Source organism: Carassius auratus, unplaced genomic scaffold (assembly GCF_003368295.1).
Source record: "Carassius auratus strain Wakin unplaced genomic scaffold, ASM336829v1 scaf_tig00217060, whole genome shotgun sequence".
Lineage (NCBI taxonomy): Eukaryota > Metazoa > Chordata > Actinopteri > Cypriniformes > Cyprinidae > Carassius > Carassius auratus.
Genome location: NW_020528874.1, coordinates 20355 through 43350, shown reverse-complemented (window position 1 = coordinate 43350; position 22996 = coordinate 20355). Strand labels below are relative to the sequence as shown.

Here is a 22996-nt window from a genome sequence, read left to right as displayed (position 1 = left end):
GTTATTAGAACATACCCAAATCCTGAAATAACACTTCGAACAATAAACCATAGATCAGTGTCAGAAGTTAACTTTCCCATAAAGGGCACTTGATTTTCAGTTGCTGTTGTTTTTTACCTTTTTTTTTTTTTTTTTAACCATCTTTAATGTTACATTCTTACATCAAAAACATTAGAATAATATGACAATGGGCTGTTACCAATTAAATCAGTATTCAGAGATATGGAACCTGCGTCTGAAGATGCTTTTATATATGTATTTACAGTTTAATGCTGATCAGACGGCTGTACTTGCATTTACATAGCAATTACAAATGTATAATGAAATAATATTAATGTTTTAAACAACATGAATATATATATATATATAAAAATAATATTTTAATATAGAAATATGAACAAAATTAAATTCTTTGAAATTAAATGAAAATGGAACTTGAATTACGAAAGTAATATCACCACTAGGTGGCGGTATTTCATTGTGTTAATAAAGGTGTTTATTCAATCTTTTCGTTCAAAATGCTTGATTCATTAATTCAGGAATAAAATCAAGTGGCTGTCTATAATAATCTGTCAGTGAATAGTTTTTTTTTTTATCCAAAGAGACTTACAGTGCATTCAGGCTAACATTTTTACCTTACATAATAAGTATATAAAGTATAATATTGTACACTATAATATATCCCATTGTCTGTCTGGAACGCAGCATTAACAATCGTGTACTACAATTGAGAGCCATTCTATAATGTGACATTTCAGCACTTGACAAACGGACAGCGACTCCTAAGCAGCACTTAAAGCACAGCTACGTGCGACTGCTTTACGTGTAATGTTGGGAAACACACGTGAAACAATAACGAATGATTGTAAAATTACTCGTAGAAAACGTTCTTAAGCGCTGAGATCAATCGTTATCGAGAAACCCGGCCTAGGCTGGTTAGTAGGTAGTTGTGAGTGCAGGTGCAAAGTAAATTAATATTTACAAGATTTCATGGTAGGTTGCAAAATGTATGCTTACACAAAAGAAAGCATTTCAGTCTCTGCCTCAGTGCGGTTTCTGTCAAGCCATTCTTTAATCTGGGCTGCGTTTCTCAATAACGATTTTAGACCTGAAGAGCGTTTTCTACGAGTAATTTTACAATCGTTCGTTATTGTTTCAGGTGTGTTTCCCAACATTGCACGTAAAGCAGTCGCACGTAGCTGTGCTTTAAGTGCTGCTTAGGAGTCGCTGTCCGTTTGTCAAGTGCTGAAATGTCACATTATAGAATTACTCTACATTGTAGTAAACGATCGTTTATTGACGTTAACTCAATGCTGCTTTCCAGACAGACAACTTGGATATAATAACTATAATACAATACAATATTATATTGTAGTGTACAATATTATACTTTACATAATAATATATAATATACTTTGCATACTTATATATTATGTTATGTAAGAAATGTTAGATTGAAAGCACTTGGATAAAAGCGTCTTCTAAATGCATACATTTATTTACATTTATTTATTTATATACAGTATAGAGAGAGAGAGAAAATGAGACGTTTTTTCCGGGGCCATTATAGCTGGTTTTCATGCACTTCAACAAGTTATTGACATATACCCCTACCCCCCACTCCCACCATAGTCTTTTTTTTCAGTCATTTAATTTAAATGTGTATTTCTAATTTCCCTTCCTTTTTTAATTAAGTTATTTATACATTAATTAAAAAAGCAAAGAAAACGAGTTATAAAGTGTGCAATAAAACACAATCAAATCCTTATATTATTCAGGGCTCTGAACCGGTTCAAGGAACGAAAACGAAAACAGGAAACGAACGAAATTTTGACAGGAACAGAACCAGAAACAGAAACGAAATGAATTTTTTTTAGTTCCGAACAGAATCGAAAATTTGAAATGGACATAAACCGGTTAATAACGTTATTTTATCGTTCGGTTTAATATTTGAAAATTGCTGTGAACCAATCACGAATTCCAGCAGTAGCCTACATCATACGCAAATGTGACGCTGAAGCAGCGAGTGAAGTCTCAATGGCAATGCACCGCCTTCAGGGCCGGATTAAGACCAAATTGGGCCTGATGACGCAGCGCAAAAAGGGCCAATTTTTTCTAGCCATTGGTGCATGTGCATTCGACACTCAAGTAGAGACCTGGGAGTACCGCGGGACCCAGCCCAACCGAGTGCGTCACGGGACAATATTTGATTGGTGAATGCAGACGCGGATATTATTGTGTGCGGGTTGCGGGAAAATAAAGTTATTTGCGGGACTCCCGCAAAGTGGAAATATCTAGCAAAATAAAATTACTAAAAAACAGATAAACCTTTATTTATAATAGACTAAAATAAAATAAAATAGACTTTGCGGAATGGGAGGATGCTGATGAAAGCATGGACAGCGACGTGTAATTCCATTCCGAGATAGCGAGAGATCCAGAGGTGGAAAAGGCGATATCAAGAGTTTCCGAGATGAAGCAAAGTAACACGCCATGTAGGTTACTCTCCATTCCAGCTCCCAGAATCGGGTGTGGAATTCAAAAACTTGCACTGCACTCGCGAGACAGCGCTGTGTAAATATGCTCAAGCATTTTTTGTTTTAATGATGTGCCTTTAAAAAGTATTAAGTGTACTCAAAAACTAAACAAATCGTGCCTAAAAAGTGCACGCATCTACGATAATGTAAAGTTGCATGATGAAGTCATACTAGTGCACGTGGTGCCTGTGCATTTTGAGTGCGTTCTTTCACTGCATTATTCAATGTATTTAAATGCATTTATGAATACATGTGAATGATCACAAAATTCAAGATATGGGGGTTAGAAAATGTATATATTTATATCATTTTATGTAGTTAATCAATATCACACGAAGAGTGCCATTTCAGTTTTTCTCCAAAAATCAGTTACTACAAACAATAATTTAATTACAAATACAAAATGTTGCAGAATAATGTAATATATGAATGAATAATAGCCTAAAGAACCTTTGTGCCAAAAGGGTTCTTTCTTGTCATTATAGAACCTTTTTTAGCATAAAAGGTTCTTTGGAGTTGAGTAAAGAACCCTATGGTTCTGTATAGAACCCCAATGAACCCTTTTTTTCTAAGATTGTAGAGATGGAGGCGGCAAAGAAAACTGGGGAGTAACGGCGCTGTTTTTGGCAAAACATGATTTTGAGACTTCATTAAGATTAATTAAAAGATTTTTTCGTTTTGTATAAATTGTATCTAATTTTTGATCAATGTTTTATCAATCAATTGCCCGTATTTAATAAATAAGAAGCAAATATATAGCAGATAATGTAATAAGGCTCCAGCACGATCACTTGCATTGCACATGAACTGGAGGGCACCGAAACTCTGCTTGTGTCCCACATATTTGAGAAATATAGGCTATACATTACAGAAAGCTTGAAATGTCTACTTTTAAACGGAAATATTAAAACAAAATAAATAGGCTACTCTGATTATGTAATCCATATGAAATGTGCATTTCTCTCTGGTGTGGCGAGTCCGCATGGTCAACTTCATCTCAGCAGCGACACAGAAAACACCAGTTTATTACTAAACAATTAAATGTCTCCTTGCTAATTTAGACACATTGATAATCATTACTTTAACCGGTTCTTTGTGGCAAGCCTTATGTGTGCGGTCATAACGCGTATTATCCTGTAGGCTATAGACTAATTAAATTAATATAAAGGGGCGATTTGTCCACGAATGGCTTAAATGAAATATCCTGTATCACCTCACTGTTGCAAATGTCCATCTTTAAAGTATGAACATCCTTTATCCACACATCCACCCACACACAAACTTTAGTCAAAAATCGTCAGACACAATGAAGAACACATCTTGATGCATAGACAGAAAAGCTACAGGAAAGTGATCCTTTGGGTTTGCAGAGACATGCGGTCACCAAGTCACTGAGATGTAACTTCTGGCCACCCAGACTTTGACTTTCTGTAACACAGAGTTTAAACAGAATGTTTTTGTTTGTTTGTTTTTTTCCACAATGACAAAATTAATTCTACACCTTACACTGTTGAGATGTAATGCATGGTATTGACACTGCAGTTATCCTGCAGTTATATTTTTAAATGTAAAAAAGAATTTGGTAATTAAACCAAATGTTTCAATTGCATTACATTATTTGGATTAAAGTTACATGTAAAAATAAAAAAAAAATAGATAAAATTTTAAAAATATAAAGGTTTTGAAACAATGAGCAGCTTTGTTACAGTCAAGCATGATCAGTTAGGAGTTTTAACTAAGACTCATTCTTATGGAACACTGTATTAAATATATTAAAAAATCACTTTATGAAAAGTTCAAAACATTTTATTTAAAAATATCATTTATGATGTTTTCTTTTGAGTTATTTTTGTTTTATGAGTAGCCTATAAAACTTTGCTAAAATAATTAAAAGATTAATAATGTAATTTTGTCTTTCAGAAAAATATGGGTTTTGAAAAACGTTTTAGGTGAATTCACAGAAACTTTAACTTTTTTCTTCATTAAGGGCAGAAATGTTCAGTGTTATGAGCACCAAATAAATAACAGCAGTGGAAATGAACATATAAAATGAATGAGCACACAAAACAGGTAAGGTCACAGATAAAAATGATCATTAACTTGGAAATAACTGACCATAGTTCACTGAAAAGAACAATACTCTAAAAACTAAAGGTGCCTCAGAAATCCTTCTGAGTGCTCGAGGAACTAAAAAATTTAAAATCTACAAATCAGCCACTTTTAGTCATTGTAACTCTATTCTTTTACTTTTCTGAACTATTTGTTTTTGTTTATGTCTTTTTAAATACTTACACTTCCATGTGTAATTTACACATAACTTACATTAAAACATTTTTTAATATAATTGTCTCTCTTCAGAACATCCAGTATAACTTACATGAGTTCTCTTAAAATCTCGAAGGGTTCACAGAGCAGCACGATGTAAGTATTTATTTATTTGACATTGAAATAACTGAAATGTTTTTCTGTTCTTTTTTTCTTTTATTATCTTCTGAGAAATCCTAGCCTTGCCGAACCTGTTACATGATGATCCTGCTGTGCTGGACTTTATATGATAAATGAGGGAAGTCTGAGTTTGTGCACGTGTGTATACATATATATAGTGTACACACACACACATTACATACACTGTGTGTGTTATTGTAATAGACATTGTGCATTTAATTACTCCACAACCATTAATCAATTCACTGATATGACAAAAATAGTCTTGAGCTTTGCTGACATCTAATGGACAAAGTTAGATCCATCCATCCATCCATCATCTTCCGCTTATCCGGGGCCGGGTCGCGGGGGCAACAGTCTAAGCAGAGACGCCCAGACTTCCCTCTCCCTAGCCACTTCTTCCAGCTCTTCCGGGGGGACCCCGAGGCGTTCCCAGGCCAGCCTGGAGACATAGTCCCTCCAGCGTGTCCTAGGTCTTCCCCGGGGCCTCCTCCCGGTGAGACGTGCCTGGAACACCTCCCTGGGAAGGCGTCCAGGAGGCATCCGAAATAGATGCCCAAGCCACCTCAGCTGGCTCCTCTCGATGTGGAGGAGCAACGGCTCTACTCTGAGCTCCTTCCGAGTGACCGAGCTTCTCACCCTATCTCTAAGGGAGCGCCCAGCCACCCGACGGAGAAAGCTCATTTCAGCCGCCTGTATCCGGGATCTTGTCCTTTCGGTCATGACCCACAGCTCATGACCATAGGTGAGAGTAGGAACGTAGATTGACCGGTAAATCGAGAGCTTTGCCTTACAGCTCAGCTCCTTCTTCACCACGACAGACCGGTACAGCGACCGCATTACTGCAGAAGCTGGACCGATCCGTCTGTCAATCTCACGTTCCATCCTTCCCTCACTCGTGAACAAGACCCCAAGATACCTGAACTCCTCCACTTGAGGCAGGAACTCTCCACCAACCTGAAGTGGGCAATCCACCCTTTTCCGACTGAGAACCATGGCCTCGGACTTGGAGGTGCTGATTCTCATCCCAGCCAATTCACACTCGGCTGCAAACCGTCCCAGTGCACGCTGAAGGTCCTGGTCTGAGGATGCCAACACGACAACATCATCCGCAAAAAGCAGCGATGAAATCGTATGGTCCCCAAACCGGACACTCTCCGGCCCTTGGCTGCGCCTAGAAATTCTGTCCATAAAAATTATGAACAGAACCGGTGACAAAGGGCAGCCCTGCCGGAGTCCAACATGCACCGGGAACAGGTCTGACTTACTGCCGGCAATGCGAACCAAGCTCTTGCTCCGGTCGTACAGGGACCGAACAGCCCTAAGTAGGGAGCCGTCGACCCCATACTCCCGGAGCACCCTCCACAGGATGTCGCGAGGAACACGGTCGAATGCCTTCTCCAAGTCCACAAAACACATGTGGACTGGTTGGGCAAACTCCCATGAACCCTCCAGCACCCTGGAAAGGGTATAGAGCTGGTCCAGTGTTCCACGACCGGGACGAAAACCACACTGTTCTTCCTGAATCCGAGGTTCCACTATCGGCCGAATTCTCCTCTCCAGTACCCTGGCATAGACTTTCCCAGGGAGGCTGAGAAGTGTGATCCCCCTATAGTTGGAACACACTCTCCGGTCCCCCTTCTTGAAAAGAGGGACCACCACCCCGGTCTGCCAGTCCAGAGGTACTGTCCCCAACCGCCATGCAATGTTGCAGAGGCGTGTCAGCCAAGACAGCCCCACAACATCCAGAGACTTGAGGTACTCGGGGCGTATCTCATCCACCCCCGGTGCCTTGCCACCGAGGAGCTCCTCCGAGTCCCCAGCCACTGCTTCCTCAATGGAACACAAGTCGGTGGGATTGAGGAGATCCTCGAAGTATTCCTTCCACCGCCCGACGATATCCCCAGTTGAGGTCAACAGGTGCCCATCCCTACTGTAAACAGTGTTGGTAGGGCACTGCTTCCCCCTCCTGAGGCGTCGAACAGTTTGCCAGAATCTCTTCGAGGCCAACCGATAGTCTTTCTCCATGGCCTCACCGAACTCCTCCCAGGCCCGAGATTTTGCCTCCACGACTACCCGGGCTGCAGTCCGCTTGGCCTGCCAGTACCTGTCAGCTGCCTCCGGAGTCCCACAAGCCATCCAGGCCCGATAGGACTCCTTCTTCAGCTTGACAGCATCCCTTACTTGCGGTGTCCACCACCGGGTTCGGGGATTGCCGCCTCGACAGGCACCGGAGACCTTACGGCCACAGCTCCAAGCAGCCGCAGCGACAATGGAGGTGGAGAACATGGTCCACTCGGACTCAATATCTCCAGACTCCCTCGGGATCCGGTCGAAGCTCTGCCGGAGGTGGGAGTTGAAGATCTCTCTGACAGGGGGCTCGGCCAAACGTTCCCAACAGACCCGCACAGTGTGTTTGGGTCTGCCGAGTCTGTCCAGCTTCCTCCCCCGCCATCGGATCCAACTCACCACCAGGTGGTGATCAGTTGACAGCTCCGCCCCTCTCTTCACCCGAGTGTCCAAGACATATGGCCGAAGGTCTGATGACACGACCACAAAGTCGATCATCGACCTCCGGCCTAGGGTGTCCTGGTGCCACGTGCACTGATGGACACCCTTATGCTTGAACATGGTGTTCGTTATGGACAAACCGTGGTTCGCACAGAAATCCAATAACAGAACACCGCTCGGGTTCAGGTCAGGGGGGCCGTTCCTCCCAATCACGCCCCTCCAGGTGTCACTGTCACTGCCCACGTGAGCGTTGAAGTCCCCCAGTAGAACGACGGAGTCTCCAGTCGGAGCACTTTCCAGCACCCCTCCCAGAGACTCCAAGAAGGCCGGGTAGTCCGCACTGCCGTTCGGCCCGTAGGCACAAACGACAGTGAGAGACCTATCCCCGACTCGCAGGCGCAGGGAAGCGACCCTCTCGTTCACCGGGGTAAACTCCAACACATGGCAGCTGAGCTGGGGGGCTATTAGCAAACCCACTCCAGCCCTCCGCCTCTCACCATGGGCAACTCCAGAGTGGTAGAGAGTCCAGCCTCTCTCAAGAAGTGTGGTTCCAGAGCCCAAGCTGTGCGTTGAGGTGAGCCCGACTATCTCTAGTCGGTACCTCTCGACCTCCCGCACAAGCTCAGGCTCCTTCCCCGCCAACGAGGTGACACTGTCACCTTATCGTGGTGGAGAGGTTTGAGTACCCGAATGATCCTGGGAGCTATGTTGTCTGGGGCTATATGCTCCTGGTAGGGTCTCCCAAGGCAAACAGGTCCTTGGTGACGGGCCAGACTAAGAACAGTTCAAAAAACCCCTTATGGCAAAACTAAAATCAAGGACCGTGACGTCGCCCGGCAGGGCGCAGCCGGGGCCCCACCCTGGAGCCAGGCCTGGGGTTGGGGCTCGTATGCGAGCGCCTGGTGGCCGGGCCTTCCCCCATGGGGTCCGCCCGGGCTCAGCCCGAAGGAGTGACGTGGGGCCGCCCTCCTGTGGGCTCACCACCTGCAGGAGGGAGTATAAGGGGCCGGTGCATAGTGAATCGGGCAACAGTCGTAGGCGAGACCCCCGACGACCCGATCTCTGGACACGGAATCACAAAGTTAGATACTGCACCTAAACAAATCCTCAAAGCTCATTTTTGAAGATATCAGTTTAAGATATAAATTTAACATGTTTTATAAAATATTTTCTAGTATAAAAATGTTGTCATAAACTAAAACCTCTATAACATTTCTGTTTCACTTTCACTTTTTTTTTTCAGTTCAACAATTAACTGCCAAGGTTCTTCCTTGAAATGAGTCCAAACTTATTTCTGTGCTCCAAAACTTCACATTTTTAATGAAAGTTTTATTGACTCTGACATTTTTGTCCTCTAAATACCTCAGAGTAATATTTTTAACTGGCGCTCAGGGTTAAAGTCATTTAGGAGACTGAAAGTCCTGCCCTGTAGGGGATATAACCCTCAATAACCAAAACTAGCAAGTACAACCCTCCAGAAGTGTGATAAGATTACTAGAGCCATTCCTATCGTGAAGCTGATGGTCAAATATGTGACAGACTCTTTAAAATGTGATGGAGAAAGTCGAACAGTATCTAAAAAAGGCAAATAAACTGATGAAAAGAGGAGAAAACAGTCTTGAACAGCACATTTATTAAAATCTTTTTAAACTACTCATGACCACCTTTACTTTTTTTGAATGCTCTTCTAAATACAACTATTCCACTATTATACTATTATTATAACTATTATATCTAATATATAATATATATATTACAGTCCTGGTAATGATTAAGAGACTAGTCTTATGTTAAGTTAGATTGACTTCCGGGATGTTGAATTAGAACAAGTATATATACATACAAGTGACTAAATAATATAAAATACACAGGAGATCTATCTATCTATCTATCTATCTATCTATCTATCTATCTATCTATCTATCTATCTGTCTATCTATCGGTGTAAACAAGTAATTGTTAACTATTACATTATTTTATTGCACCAACTTTGCATAGATGGCAATTTCACATTATCAGGTAGAAAGATAGCTGAAATATTTATGAAAAGTTGAACAAATTGTTATTTACTGAACAAGAATTATATATACATAAAAAAAAAATATGTGATAAGATCATTTAGATTTTAAAAACTGAAAAGCAAATGATAAAAAAATAGCAGCACATAAGGTTTGCAGGGTTTTTTATTATAAAATGTATTATTTGAATCTTGCATTTGATAATTGTGTAAATTCATTCATTATAACTGACAGGTGTGATGATCAGTGGACTTGAGTTTTTACCTCCATCATTAGTGCATGGGTTAAAATATGGATAGAGTTTTTCAGTGAAAGACTGAGCAGTGAAAGAGTAGATATGAGAGCTGGACTCCACATCATAAAAGGAGACCAGACCCTCCTCATAATCCACAAACACACCGACCCGCTGCGGCTTCACTCTCAGAGACAGAGAGACAGAAGGATCAGCACCGGCTTCATATTCATCTCCATTCCTCAGAGCCACAGTCCAGTATCCATCTCTGGGTCTCAGTGTGATCCATCCCTTCCTGTTAATGGATTCTCTGACCACTCCTAAAGTCCATTCAGACTTTCCCTTCACCTGCACCTCAAAATAAAATCTCCCTGAGGAGAATCCCTCCTTTCCCAGGACACAGGCACATGTATCAAATCTCTCTGGTTTGTCTGGGAGTTTCTGTCTAATGTCTCCATCTCTCACTTGTTTTCCATTATCAGACAGAATGAGATTAGGATGAGCTGTATCAGGATCCAGAGTCACATCCACTGAGAAAACAGAGAATACAGATATCCTGTGATGCTGATGTTTTTAGTTAACCCAGTGTTTAATCAGATTGTAGTGCAGTAATGAAGCAGTGAGTGTATGAATGTAAACTAGTGTAGTGCAGACAGCACACTGTACCTGCATACTGCTGCATCCACTTCAGCTCTGTAGAGACTAATGACAAGAAAACAATCAGATCTGAAGCTTATATTTAAAGAACAGAGTACACTATCATGTTTCTATCTGATCAGTGTGTATTGATGTACCAGTTAGTGTGAGTTTCTCATCTATAGTGTCCTTCAGTTGAGTCAGAGCTCTCCTCAGAGTCTCCAGACTCTCATGAGTCTTCATACTGATCTCAGGCCAGTTCCTGGTGTTTCTAGAGCTGCACAGGGATGAGTGAATCTACAGCAGGAGAGAGGAGAAATCCTTCAGCATGTCATATCCTGCATTATGATTGATCAGAGAGATCATGTTGACTGACCTGTAGGAGGTGGAGGTGATCTTCAGTGTGTGAGAGCTGCTCCAGCTCAGTGTTTCTCATCTTTAGCTCAGTGATCTCCTGCTCCAGCTCTTCAATCAGCTCTTGCTCCTGTTTCTCTGCTGCTTTCTGCTGCTCCTCCATCATCTCCAGCAGTTCAGTCTGATGTCTCTCAATGGAGCGGATGAGATCAGTGAAGAGCTCCACACGGACTGCTTTCTCCTTCTCTGTGTTTCTCTGCTCAACCAGGACAGGCAACACATTATTAGCAGTGTTTGCTAACAGAAGAATCTGTGTAACTATTGCTCATACATTTTTGTTCACATACATAGGCTACATGTGTTTTCAGAATCCCTCAAATGAAGTATTAAACTTCACTCTGCACCCTGGACGAGAGCAGAACAAGCCCTGGACATTTTACTTCTTGTTTTATTGGCTGTTGCTGTATATTTTAGTCTGATAGTCATCCGTCATTCATTTGATTGTTTGTTTATTTTGTTATTGTTATGTCTTTTGAATGTCTCTAAACATTGAAGTTTGTTGAAATGGTAAATATTTACATTTATTTTATTCTATTATGTTAAACTCACTTTTCTGACTTCTGCTGAGTGTTTGATGTCTTGAATCTTCTTGATTCTGTTCTGGATCATCAGCTGCACGTCTTTCTGTGTCTTCATCAGTTCAGTCTATAGAGAGAACAACACAGACACATTTATCATAACACAGATTAAACTCACAATATGAAATCAAATCTGATTCCTCGTGATATCAGTCCTTTAAAAGAATAATAACGTCTACCTTCTTCTCTTGACTCTCCTCTTCTATAGGAACAGTGTTGTGGTTCTTGTGGTCTTTCACAGTGCAGATTGAACACACACATGTCTGATCATCTCTACAGAACAGATCCAGAGGTCTCTCGTGTTTCTGACATATATAGTCCTCCAGATTACTCACAGGATCCATCAGTTTGTGTTTCTTCAAACGTGTCACTCTCAAATGAGGCTCCAGGTGAGTTTCACAGTAAGAGCTCTGACACACCAGACACGACTTCAGCGCTTTCAGCTTTCTTTCCTCACAGATGTCACACAGAACTTCAGTTGTTTTCTCAGGACTTTTCTTCTTACAGTGATCTACGAGCTCTCGGAGTGTGGTATTAATCTTGAGCTCAGGTCTTTGCTTGAATGTTTCTTTACAGTATGGACAGCTGCAGGTCTGGCTGTTGTCCCAGCACTTATTCAGACAGATCTTGCAGAAGTTGTGTCCACATGGAGTCGTGACTGGATCAGTGAACACATCCAGACATACAGAGCACTGAATCTCCTCAGACAGTGAACTCATGGAGGATGACATTGCTGGAAAGAGACATTATTTAGGATTAGTGTGAACTCCTTCAATACTGTTTATGAAGAATCCCATGATGCACCTCATGAAGCTGGTTGAATGTAAAGAGTGTTTCATGAGTTCACATCTACGTATATTAATACAGTAATTTTATGCGTATTTGGCGTGCTGTCCGGGTGGAGGGCTCAGAGCTCGGGATGTGGCCCGAACCAAGAGTACTCCCCCCGGTTGTGGTAAGAGTAGATGGATCTATAAGTGAGGAGAAATGGGGTGGAGGAGGGATGCTGAAAACTGTCAATGAACAGAGGTAGGTTCTGCTGTTATTTATACCTTGTCATGAGTTGATTACTGATTGGTCTCCACTTGTGTTAATCAGGTTAATGAACTGCGACTGCTCCTCCTGAACTTTGTTATAAAACAGCATTTCACGAGTTCACATCTACGTATATTAATACAGTAAGTTTATGCGTATTTGGCGTGCTGTCCGGGTGGAGGGCTCCGAGCTCGGGATGTGGCCCGAACCCAGAGTACTCCCCCTAAAACAAGAGAGCAAATGGACAGCCGCCGGACTACGAACCCCCCAAAACGCAGAGATTTGGCGGGCTGACTTTTTTAGAAGTATGTTCGTTTGACCAGGAGATCTTGCATTGCCTCTGGCAGAAGCAGAGGTGCAGGCAGGTCCTGTTGGTTAATATTTGAGGAAGAAGCGGTTACGATGTCGGGAAAACAGGCTCCACCATCTGCCTGCGAGGTGTAATGATGTATTGACTAGATGTGTAATGTGTCCACTGGGAGGCTAAGGCTCGCTGGACAGATAGAGGAAATGAATTATATTCCTGCATCCGCTGGAAGACTGGCTCGCTGGACGAAGAACAGAAAGAGATGGATGCATACTGCGTCCACTGGGAGACTGAGGCTCACTGGACCGGTAGAGGAAATGAATGGGTATTTACTGCATCTGCTGAGAGACTAGTGCTCGCTGGACAGACAGAGAAACAAATAGATATTACTGCGTCCCCTGGGAGGCTGAGGCTCGCTGGACAGACAGGGGAAAACAATAGATATTTCTGTGTCCGCTGGGAGACTGAGGCTCGCTGGACAGACAGGGGAAACCAATACATATTATTGTGTCCGCTGGGAGACTGAGGCTCGCTGGACAGACAGGGGAAACCAATAGATATTACTGTGTCCGCTGGGAGACTAGTGCTCGCTGGACAGGCAGGGGAAACCAATAGATATTACTGTGTCCGCTGGGAGACTAGTGCTTGCTGGACAGACAGGGGAAACCAATAGATATTTGTGTGTCTGCTGGGAGACTAGTGCTCGCTGGACAGGCAGGGGAAACCAATAGATATTACTGTGTCCGCTGGGAGACTGAGGCTCGCTGGACAGGCAGGGGAAACCAATAGATATTACTGTGTCCGCTGGGAGACTGAGGCTCGCTGGACAGGCAGTGAAACAAATAGATATTACTGAGTCCGCTGGGAGACTGAGGCTCGCTGGACAGACAGGGGAAACCAATAGATATTACTGCGTCCGCTGGGAGACTAGTGCTCGCTGGACAGGCAGGGGAAACCAATAGATATTTGTGTGTCTGCTGGGAGACTAGTGCTCGCTGGACAGGCAGGGGAAACCAATAGATATTACTGAGTCCGCTGGGAGACTGAGGCTCGCTGGACAGACAGGGGAAACCAATAGATATTACTGTGTCCGCTGGGAGACTGAGGCTCGCTGGACAGACAGGGGAAACCAATAGATATTACTGCGTCCGCTGGGAGACTAGTGCTCGCTGGACAGGCAGGGGAAACCAATAGATATTACTGTGTCCGCTGGGAGACTAGTGCTCGCTGGACAGACAGGGGAAAACAATAGATATTTCTGTGTCCGCTGGGAGACTGAGGCTCGCTGGACAGACAGGGGAAACCAATAGATATTACTGTGTCCGCTGGGAGACTAGTGCTCGCTGGACAGGGAGGGGAAACCAATAGATATTACTGTGTCCGCTGGGAGACTAGTGCTCGCTGGACAGGCAGGGGAAACCAATAGATATTACTGTGTCCGCTGGGAGACTAGTGCTCGCTGGACAGGCAGGGGAAACCAATAGATATTACTGTGTCCGCTGGGAGACTAGTGCTCGCTGGACAGGCAGGGGAAACCAATAGATATTACTGTGTCCGCTGGGAGACTGAGGCTCGCTGGACAGGCAGGGGAAACCAATAGATATTTCTGTGTCCGCTGGGAGACTGAGGCTCGCTGGACAGACAGGGGAAACCAATAGATATTACTGTGTCCGCTGGGAGACTAGTGCTCGCTGGACAGGCAGGGGGAACCAATAGATATTACTGTGTCCGCTGGGAGACTAGTGCTCGCTGGACAGACAGGGGAAACCAATAGATATTTCTGTGTCCGCTGGGAGACTGAGGCTCGCTGGACAGACAGGGGAAACCAATAGATATTACTGTGTCCGCTGGGAGACTAGTGCTCGCTGGACAGACAGGGGAAACCAATAGATATTACTGTGTCCGCTGGGAGACTAGTGCTCGCTGGACAGGCAGGGGAAACCAATAGATATTACTGTGTCCGCTGGGAGACTAGTGCTCGCTGGACAGGCAGGGGAAACCAATAGATATTACTGTGTCCGCTGGGAGACTAGTGCTCGCTGGACAGGCAGGGGAAACCAATAGATATTACTGCGTCCGCTGGGAGACTGAGGCTCGCTGGACAGACAGGGGAAACCAATAGATATTACTGCGTCCGCTGGGAGACTGAGGCTCGCTGGACAGGCAGGGGAAACCAATAGATATTACTGTGTCCGCTGGGAGACTGAGGCTCGCTGGACAGGCAGGGGAAACCAATAGATATTTCTGTGTCCGCTGGGAGACTGAGGCTCGCTGGACAGACAGGGGAAACCAATAGATATTACTGTGTCCGCTGGGAGACTAGTGCTCGCTGGACAGGCAGGGGGAACCAATAGATATTACTGTGTCCGCTGGGAGACTAGTGCTCGCTGGACAGACAGGGGAAACCAATAGATATTTCTGTGTCCGCTGGGAGACTGAGGCTCGCTGGACAGACAGGGGAAACCAATAGATATTACTGTGTCCGCTGGGAGACTAGTGCTCGCTGGACAGACAGGGGAAACCAATAGATATTACTGTGTCCGCTGGGAGACTAGTGCTCGCTGGACAGGCAGGGGAAACCAATAGATATTACTGTGTCCGCTGGGAGACTAGTGCTCGCTGGACAGGCAGGGGAAACCAATAGATATTACTGTGTCCGCTGGGAGACTAGTGCTCGCTGGACAGGCAGGGGAAACCAATAGATATTACTGCGTCCGCTGGGAGACTGAGGCTCGCTGGACAGACAGGGGAAACCAATAGATATTACTGTGTCCGCTGGGAGACTGAGGCTCGCTGGACAGGCAGGGGAAACCAATAGATATTACTGCGTCCGCTGGGAGACTGAGGCTCGCTGGACAGACAGGGGAAACCAATAGATATTACTGCGTCCGCTGGGAGGCTGAGGCTCGCTGGACAGGCAGGGGAAACCAATAGATATTTCTGTGTCCGCTGGGAGACTGAGGCTCGCTGGACAGACAGGGGAAACCAATAGATATTACTGTGTCCGCTGGGAGACTAGTGCTCGCTGGACAGGCAGGGGAAACCAATAGATATTACTGTGTCCGCTGGGAGACTGAGGCTCGCTGGACAGGCAGGGGAAACCAATAGATATTTCTGTGTCCGCTGGGAGACTGAGGCTCGCTGGACAGACAGGGGAAACCAATAGATATTACTGTGTCCGCTGGGAGACTAGTGCTCGCTGGACAGACAGGGGAAACCAATAGATATTACTGTGTCCGCTGGGAGACTAGTGCTCGCTGGATAGGCAGGGGAAACCAATAGATATTACTGTGTCCGCTGGGAGACTAGTGCTCGCTGGACAGACAGGGGAAAACAATAGATATTTCTGTGTCCGCTGGGAGACTGAGGCTCGCTGGACAGACAGGGGAAACCAATAGATATTACTGTGTCCGCTGGGAGACTAGTGCTCGCTGGACAGACAGGGGAAACCAATAGATATTACTGTGTCCGCTGGGAGACTAGTGCTCGCTGGACAGGCAGGGGAAACCAATAGATATTACTGTGTCCGCTGGGAGACTAGTGCTCGCTGGACAGGCAGGGGAAACCAATAGATATTACTGTGTCCGCTGGGAGACTAGTGCTCGCTGGACAGGCAGGGGAAACCAATAGATATTACTGCGTCCGCTGGGAGACTGAGGCTCGCTGGACAGACAGGGGAAACCAATAGATATTACTGTGTCCGCTGGGAGACTAGTGCTCGCTGGACAGGCAGGGGAAACCAATAGATATTACTGCGTCCGCTGGGAGACTGAGGCTCGCTGGACAGACAGGGGAAACCAATAGATATTACTGCATCCGCTGGGAGGCTGAGGCTTGCTGGACAGACAGGGGAAACCAATAGATATTACTGCGTCCGCTGGGAGACTAGTGCTCGCTGGACAGACATGGGAAACCAATAGATATTACTGCCTCCGCTGGGAGACTGAGGCTCGCTGGACAGACAGGGGAAACCAATAGATATTACTGCGTCCGCTGGGAGACTGAGGCTCGCTGGACAGACAGGGGAAACCAATAGATATTACTGTGTCCGCTGGGAGACTAGTGCTCGCTGGACAGGCAGGGGAAACCAATAGATATTACTGCGTCCGCTGGGAGACTGAGGCTCGCTGGACAGACAGGGGAAACCAATAGATATTACTGCGTCCGCTGGGAGGCTGAGGCTTGCTGGACAGACAGGGGAAACCAATAGATATTACTGCGTCCGCTGGGAGACTAGTGCTCGCTGGACAGACATGGGAAACCAATAGATATTACTGCGTCCGCAGGGAGACTGAGGCTCGCTGGACAGACAGGGGAAACCAATAGATATTTGTGTGTCCGCTGGGAGACTAGTGCTCGCTGGACAGGCAGGGGAAAACCGATAGACATTTTCTGTGTCCGCTGGGAGACTAAGGCTCGCTGGACAGACAGAGGAACAAAATAGATGTTTACTGAGTCCGCTGTGAGACTAGTGCTCGCTGGACTGATAGAGGAGACAAATAGGTATTTTCTGCGTCCGCTGGGAGACTAAAGCTCGCTGGACTGATAGAGGAGACAAATAGGTATTTTCTGCGTCCGCTGGGAGACTAAAGCTCGCTGGACTGATAGAGGAGACAAATAGGTATTTTCTGCGTGCGCTGGGAGACTAAAGCTCGCTGGACAGGCAGAGAAACCAAATAGATATTTCTGCGTCCGCTGGGAGACTAGTGCATCACTGGACCAACAGATGAGACAAATAGGTATTTTACTGCGTCTGCTGAGAGACTAGTGCTCGCTGGACGGATAAGGGAAACGAAAAGATATATATAAAAAAAAAAAAAAACGGCGGGTTATGCAGAGCTGAAAGATCGATTAGGAGTTCTGACCCCGGAATTATCCAAGTAGCCGCTCCAATGGCTAATGCAACTGGGAATGTGGGGCATCAAAGCTGATCATGAACCCTTGTTGAAATTCACGTCGCCTATTGTGAAAACTGAACAGCTTATTTCAGTGAAATGGCTTAACATAATGAAAATCAGAAAAATTGCAACCTTTGATGTGCATATTCAAGGAATTTTTTTTTTCCAGGCGCGTCCGCACCGCATCGAGTTGAAAACATCTCAACTTTTCAGAATGCTGCAGCGCAAGAATATCGGACCTGAACCAGGAAGTTGGTCACCAGATCAGGGTAACCAGTTAAACCACATGGAGACACCAGAGAGCCCTAGATGTTTTCTCTGAGGTGCTCGCTCATCGCAGTTGTGCTGCCGTGGTACACCATATCGGTTTTGCAAAGGGAACAAAGAGCCATTTTATTTGTCCTCTGTTTAAAGTATTCCCATACTTTTGATAACAGTGGTCTCTGTTTTGTGATAGAATGCAACTTTCTTCATTCGCAGTATGCCATTATGCAAGAAGTAAACAGTGTGACGAGTCCACGCATTTCACGCGCGTCGACTTATTTTTGTAGTCGACGTAAACGATGACGTCGACGCATCGTTGCAGCACTAATTAGTGGTGGAAATTATGATTCTTTCTAGAGATTCGTTCATTTTCAGTTCGTTCACCAAAATGATTCGTTCAGATTCGTTCAGTGATAATTTCTTCATTTTACACAAAATATGCCAGCAGGTGGCAAAAAGAGTGTATTATGTGTTATGTCTTAAGTCAATGAACGCATTCACTTGTTACAAAAACTGATCTGGCTTTATTAAAATGTGTGTATAATCGCATTCAATATATAAAGTCTAATTGAGTTGTTCAGATGAACAAAGCACAAGGTTTTCTTGCCTAATTAGCATTTTAATTGTTTGGTCAGACAGTTTGTATATTATATATTCACATCCATAAATTGGGGATTAAACCTTTCTTTACTGTCTATGGATTAAACGTGGAGTTGCTAAATATCAAAACGAGTGCATGTGCAAAGTACTGTACCTATAACTGCACTTTGCATTTTCCGAGATTGACATGCTAAATAGCAGACTAACCCAGTTTACTCTAATTCATTTCGTTCACGAACAAGATAAGCTATGTGCCAGTTCATTTCATACACAAACGACATGTATCCGTTCATTCAGTTCGTTCACGAATGACATGTGTGCCAGTTCAGTCATTTCATTCACGAACGATAAGATCTCTAGATCTAGTTCAGACTAATATGAAACTCGTTCATTGAAGGGCGTATTCGTTACCAAATTCAACAAATAACATACTCTGTCACATCTCATACTCGAAGGCTATCGGCTCGAGGTTGAGTAATTCTTTGACAGGATGAAATGGTTGTTACCCGGTTCACTGAGCTGCGCATGCGCTGCTTATAAGCGCCGCGCTGCTGTGGAGGGAGGAACTTCACTGAACGATAAATATGAGTCTGTGGATTACGTGAACGATTCGTTCACCTAAAAGATTTGTTCAAAAAGAACGATTCGTTCACGAACGACACGTCACTAGCCCTAATGGATACATTTGGAACACTGGTTTCACGTTGTAGTATAGACTGTGGAAACAGAGGCTTCTGAAAACTATGAATATCATTATACAATGAATATCATTATGTCTGTAAAACATACCAAGACATGATTATGGCAATAACGTTAATTGCAGTTATGTGCTATTCACTTCCAAGCAGTTCTAAAGATATTTACTTGCATGCTTTTCATATTACAGTCCTAGAAAGACAACAGAATTTTACTCGCACTGCTGTCCTGCGGCAAAACGAGGGTAGTGATCACGCCAGTAGATGGTGAAATATGTCCCTAAATAAATTGGTCCTGCCAGAATAATTGCATGAAACTTATGTCTGTTAAACCTCGGTGAGGTTTACACATGCACAGTAAGGCAGATAATATCTTTGGACATTTCAGTGTGGATGATGACTATGTCATAGCCTCATTTAAAAAAAACTTTAAGCCTCCTTTCCACAGCACACGACATTTGGACACGATTTTCGCATTTCTCCCTCTAGCGGCAGGCGTGCAGAACTTTCAAACTGGTCGTGCAGCAACTGTTACCTTGACATGTTCACCATGGTAAAATTAATAATTTTAATGAATATAATGTATGAATACATCATCACAAGTCGGATGACCCCCAAAATAAAAACTGTAGGTTTTATGGGGCTAATCACGTAAATAATGGGTTAATAATTATTCCTCCCATAACTTATTCTAAACCACCATTTTACATAAATTATGTTAAAGAATAAAGTCAAAGTTAACAAGATATAGGTAATTCTGACCTCGCACCGATAGATCTGATTAGAATACATCACATCCGGTCGGGCATTCGCCCACAGTCTAGTCGCAGAAGTTTAAATATTTGTACGCATCCGAGGCTCAATTTGGATCTGAAATTCCACATACGTATGTGATCGGAACTCCACGCGGCTCCCGCACTACTTTCTAGCTGAAAACCTATATTTAGCGTCTTCACCTGAAAATGTATTAATTTATGACGCACGGTCTGCGCCGCTAGAGGAGACGGCCTCAAACTGCGCCTCCTCTAAGAGGAAGTGAGAGAGGCTTGCTGCTGCTGCAGCAAGAACTGAGGAGCGGGCTGGTTGAATGCCTGCTGGAGCTGCGATTCCAGCGCTCAAAGAGAGCCCGGGCTTGATTGGATCAATCGTGGTGTCAAGCGAGGCGAGCTCGGGCTCGGGCTTTGCACGGTCTATTGGCCACGACGTGTGGCTTGGCGAGAAGAGCAGCTGTCGCGATGACGTTTGATGGTGCTCAACTGCAGTGTTTAATGATCATGGGTGTCAGAAAAAGTAGCAGATCTGAAAAATCCACGGTATGGATCTCCTTGCTGGAAGTAAAATTGGGTCTGTGATAAGATGACAGACAGCACGAACCGGCATGCTGAAAACTGTCAATGAACAGAGGTAGGTTCTGCTGTTATTTATACCTTGTCATGAGTTGATTACTGATTGGTCTCCACTTGTGTTAATCAGGTTAATGAACTGCGACTGCTTCTCCCGAACTTTGTTATAAAACAGCATTTAGAGACAAAGAGTGCTGAAAAAACTCAAATATAAAGAGATCATGTACAGTCAGCTGGTTATTATTGTAAAATGAACCCAGACAAGCTGATCAGAACCTAAATGTGAAGCTCATTACATAACCACATACCTAATTACATAAATATATTTACAAGAATTATTCTTGTTGAGCTGAAATTATTTAATCTGCTTTACATTCCTGAACTGTACATATTCAATATTATAAAAGAAAAGTCAAAGTCAAAGTGTTTTTCTGGGTTATTGACTTACATGGAGGATCCAGGTCAATACTCCGTCTCCTGATTTTTCTTGCTGTTAGTGAAGATTCTGCCATTGTTCTTTCCCTCTTAAAGCCTTTTAAAGAAAAATGATAGTTTAACTGGTTACAATGTGAGAACTGATAGTGATGGAAACACAATCATTCGTTTGAAACAAAGTGAGAGACTCGTAAACTTACTGAGCAAACTGAAATATGACCTGCTGTTTAAAGAAAGTACAAAGAACAAGCTTTATATTTTCCAACAAACATATACATCGCCTTTTCCAAAATTAGATGAATCTTTCCACAAAATATATAATATGATCATGAGTTATTGTGTAATGTAAAAGTGATTTTCAGCTGCAGTGAAACAGGTTTGTATACCGATATAAAGTTGGTTCGACATTTTACGTTTGACATTTTGTCAGAGATTCAGCCTCAGAAATCTTCGATAATTCTTTAATGATTTAGCACAATGACAATAAACATACTGGGTTTTAATTTTTTTCAAATGTAGAGGAGAACACACTTTGTGTTTTGTTGGTTTTAATCTGCTTTAGGGAATTATAACTGATAGACCTTATAATGTAAAAGTACAAAAAGATACATAAATATAAACATTTGCCAGCTGTGAAAGCACATCAAAAATGTACAAAAGGTCACTTCTAATCTGTAACAAGACACACCCATTAAAGTTGTGTAATAAAACTGTTTGTATTATAAATTAATTTATTAAAATTTAGATTTTCAAATTCAAGTCAAAACAACTGTAAAACAACACTCTTCGCTAGTGTTAACTTATTTGTTGAATTTCAATAGCATGTTTTCTGTTATAGTTCTGTGACTAAAACAAATATAAAAAATCTTGTTGTTGTTACCATGAGGTTAATACAGGAGAGTGTATTTATTTTAAATTAATTTCTTTATTGGTTTTAATTTCAATAGCGTATACTTATTTGGTGTCATACTTCTGTCAACATAACGGGAAAAAAAAGTTCTCACAAGGACCTGGAATCAGCCTACTACATTGCCACTGAATCATGGAATACTTGCTTATGGAATGCTTGTAATTTTGTTTATTTTATGAATATATTTATTAATAGTAATAATATCACAATAACCACTATCAGAAATCTTGTTTACAAGATTTCTTATTTAAATTCAAGTGAGCATTATAAGTGTTTGTCTTTCTATCTTTCAAAACCTTGGTGCACCAATTGCTCTTGTTTTGTTAATTATATATATATATATATATATATATATATATATATATAAACATTCCGGTAAGAAAAATGATCGTTTTGTCATTATCATGTACTTTGTAGACGGTACCTAGATGGCCTAAGTGCTAGCGAGCCGCTACTCGAGTCTTAATGTGTTGCAACAAATCGAGGAGAATTAAAACAAATACACTGCGATGTGTGTTCAGTTCTACGTTCTATTGCTAACTAATCTGCTTCTGTTAAACTCATTCCAGTCTGACATAAACTCTACTAAACCAGACCACTGTCATTAGAAACCTGTTCAGGACAATCTCTCTTATATTTCTATCACTTACCTGTGAGTGTCAGATGTGTTCACAAGTGTCTCTGAACGACTCGATATTCTGTTGTTTAAAGAGTTCGATGGTTTCAGGTGTTCATGTTGTTGATCAAGTTAGTTTCTATTTCTCTGAGTCTCTCACTGAATTACAGTGATGTCAGAGCTGCTCAGGGTGTATTCTGCAAACTGTGGTACACAGCACTACACCAACACGTGATGGGTAACTCGAGCACAGTGTTCCTCCGAGTTTTCCAGCACTATACATAGAAGGATCGAGGTTCATGTGAACAGATATTAATAGACAAGTTTCAGTCCAATATTTATAGTTCAGGCCTATAACAAAACCCAGTGTTACAGTACAGCGCATTTGGAAAAACAGAATACTGTCTATCATTGCGGAGCTAAAGAACACGATTTATTTAGGGATCACATGCACAAAAAATTTGTACAATAACAATATGATACGATATAAGAAAAATCAGAGATCCTTTGAAATAACGCTAA

The 22996-nt window shown here is 43.0% G+C and overlaps 2 protein-coding genes across 4 annotated transcripts in view; both read right to left on the bottom strand.

Annotated features, from left to right (window-relative positions):
• LOC113099830 (E3 ubiquitin-protein ligase TRIM39-like) overlaps window positions 1-22996 on the bottom strand; it is a 49050-nt gene that overhangs the window by 16119 nt on the left and 9935 nt on the right. The window lies entirely within an intron of this gene.
• LOC113099829 (E3 ubiquitin-protein ligase TRIM39-like) lies at window positions 9683-22689 on the bottom strand. Of its 3 annotated transcripts, none has more exons than XM_026264783.1 (8): window positions 22509-22689; window positions 20962-21045; window positions 11551-12104; window positions 11343-11438; window positions 10756-10989; window positions 10538-10676; window positions 10410-10436; window positions 9683-10273 (listed from the first exon to the last, which is right to left on the bottom strand). In XM_026264783.1, the coding sequence occupies exons 2-8, from the start codon at window positions 21023-21025 to the stop codon at window positions 9726-9728; spliced, it is 1662 nt and encodes a 553-aa protein (XP_026120568.1). In that variant the 5' UTR covers window positions 21026-21045; window positions 22509-22689; the 3' UTR covers window positions 9683-9725. The 3 variants fall into 3 exon arrangements, with proteins under 3 accessions (XP_026120568.1, XP_026120566.1, XP_026120567.1); XM_026264781.1 differs by having other exon boundaries at window positions 9685-10273; window positions 10410-10445; window positions 22509-22687; XM_026264782.1 differs by lacking the exon at window positions 22509-22689 and adding an exon at window positions 21149-21167 and having other exon boundaries at window positions 9685-10273; window positions 10410-10445.